Raw genomic sequence first — 2,500 nt, 5'->3', positions numbered from 1 at the left:
GACCCAGTCTCACAGCGAAGATTAGTAGTACTGGAACAGGCACTGTGTGTGTGACTGCGCGCATGTCTTTGTGTATGCCAGGTCATTCACTTTGCTTCTCTCTCTCTCTCTCTCCCTCCCTCTCTCTCCCTCCCCCTTCTTTTTCACTCTCTCTTTCTCTCTGTAAGACCCCACCGGTGTCTGTGTGTGTGTGTGTGTGTGTGTGTGTGTGTAACCTGTTGTACCATGTGCTCTTGTTTTGCAGAGGAAGGCATCAATCATGAATGCAAGCTGTGTAACCAGATGTTTGATTCGCCAGCTAAGCTCCTGTGCCACCTGATCGAGCACAGCTTCGAGGGCATGGGCGGCACCTTCAAGTGCCCCGTCTGCTTCACAGGTACGGGGGCGCGGCCCAGGGGGGTCGAGGTCGCAGGGTCGGGGGCGGTGAAGGCGTGCGTGGGTGGACTGCACTCACGTGCAAACGCACAACACAGGAATTATGCACCGAATTATGTGTGTGTGTGTGTGTGTGTGTGTGTGTGTGTGTGTGTGTGTGAGGTAGGTCACGCATGATTATACACAGAACCACTGACACGTGTGCTTTCGATCATGCTGTCCTACACGTGTGGTCCCTGATTGTGTGCAATTAAGAGGAAGTTTGAGTCTAACCTACTTTTGCACCTACGATAACCACCTCGCTCTCCTCGTCGCTGTCTGGTTTACCTGCCCTTACCCTGTACTCTTTCCTTACTTGATTTTAAAAAGTTTTGTTAATTAGCCTTCACCTGATCTTACGAAGCCTCGTTAATTAGTGAGTGTGTTGCCAGAAACTTCCATTTAAACATACTCCTAATCTGTCTGCAGTTCTGCACCAAAAAGCCAGAGGCTACTAATTTCATTTAAAAAATAAAAATATTCTGCATTTATTCTAGTCATAAGGTTGGGGGAGGGGGGGGGGGGCTCCTCCTCTGGCTGACAACGGTCAAGAAGAAGAATAAATAAATACTAATAAAATGAAAAAATAAGCAATCAGTGTCTAGTCTGGTTTTCTAGAAGTCCTACTCTGGTCCGATGGTGTTCACATCTCCAAAATCTATCCTGCATGAGAACGTCCATCAAGGGCAGCAGAGAATGACTTAACTGGGGCGGAGGTGTGGTGGGCTACAGCAGGGGACATCAGGGGGTGGTGGGAGGAGCCATGGCAGCTGAGACGGGTTGAGGCTCAGTAACATCATGACATGGGGCAGGGGAACCTCAGCAGAAACAGGGAATAGATTATTAGGCCTGTCCAGGTATGAGGGTGTGTAAATTAGGGAACTACAATGCGCAAATAATGACCCTTATGTATTCAACATATTATCATAGATGACCTATATGTGTGTATATATATATATAAAGGGAAAGAGACATATATACAGGGTAAATATATATATATATATATAGAGAGAGAGAGAGAGAAAGAGAGAGAGAGAGAGAGAGAGAGACACACACAAACATATATATAAAATGTTTCTTTGAATACGAAGTCCCATACATGTTAAGGACATGTTGTCGTTCTAGTGAGAGATGTGGGTGGCTGTTTCACAGCCCTTTCGCAGATGGGATTGGTGTGTATTGTTTAGATGTGACAGAGCAGCAGGTGTGAACAGGCTGTTGCCGTCGTACGACACCCGCCGCTGTTGCTCGACAACCTCCGTCTACGCCAACCTCAGCACAGTGCACTCTGGGACTTTAAGGGATTGGATGGACATTTGATAAGCTTAGTATTTGTATTAGGGCCAGTTGGCTTGAAGGTCTTTGAGGTGAGCCAGGTGAGCGTGCGTGTGTGTGTGTGTGTGTGTGTGTGTGTTTTGTAGTGAGCATTAGCAGAGGGCAGAGAATAAAGGTCAGGTTTATAGAGAAGTGGAGTAATCTGCTCCCTCTCTCCAGGGTAGCGCCTTGTCTCTGCACGTATGTGTTTATGGACACTCTGAAAGTCTTTTTGGACACTCTGTCCAGTAACCTCTGGGAATCAGAATTCAGGATTTGAGCTTGTCACACTTCTGTCTGCTGTTGGAGGCCATATTGTCTCCCTGGCAGTCGGGCTCTGGTCTTCTCTAGTCTACTTCAGAGCTGTGCCCAATGCTGTCTCTCTATGTCCTTCTCTCCATTCTCTCTTTCTCCTCTACCTTGTCCATCACTGCCCCACCCTTGTGTCTCTGTTTACTTGTCACCCAGTTCTTCACACACACACACACACCGCAAGCCTAAGTTTACTGACACAAAAAACGAGAGGGAAAGAGAAAGCTAGAGAGAGCGAGAGCTGCAGTAACAGGGCTATGGGGAGGGGGGATGATTTATTGATAAATATCACAAGGTCTGGAGGGGATAGTTTAGCCTGCCTCCAGCTTTCACCTTTCTCTCCATCTTTCTCTCCATCTTTCGCCCTAGCCTTCTCCATCCGTCATCTCTCGTTCCCTCCTGTGTTTCTCGCTTTGGACCCTCCGTACCATCCATACAAGCTTTCGCCTATGACTCGCTC

At 47.6% G+C, this 2,500-nt stretch overlaps 1 protein-coding gene across 6 annotated transcripts in view; it reads left to right on the top strand.

The window, feature by feature from the left end:
* The window catches only part of znf423 (zinc finger protein 423), a 142,007-nt gene that overhangs the window by 122,902 nt on the left and 16,605 nt on the right, over positions 1 to 2,500 (top strand). For all 6 annotated transcript variants that reach the window (XM_081715462.1, XM_035525244.2, XM_035525243.2 and 3 more), the window contains one exon: positions 245 to 376. In XM_081715462.1, coding sequence (XP_081571588.1) covers positions 245 to 376 — 132 coding nt within the window. The remainder of the gene's footprint in view (positions 1 to 244; positions 377 to 2,500) is intronic.

The sequence above is a fragment of the Electrophorus electricus genome, chromosome 6, assembly GCF_041902795.1.
Source record: "Electrophorus electricus isolate QZ-2024a chromosome 6, ASM4190279v1, whole genome shotgun sequence".
NCBI classification, from domain to species: Eukaryota; Metazoa; Chordata; class Actinopteri; order Gymnotiformes; family Gymnotidae; genus Electrophorus; species Electrophorus electricus.
This window is presented reverse-complemented; position numbering and strand designations above follow the sequence as displayed.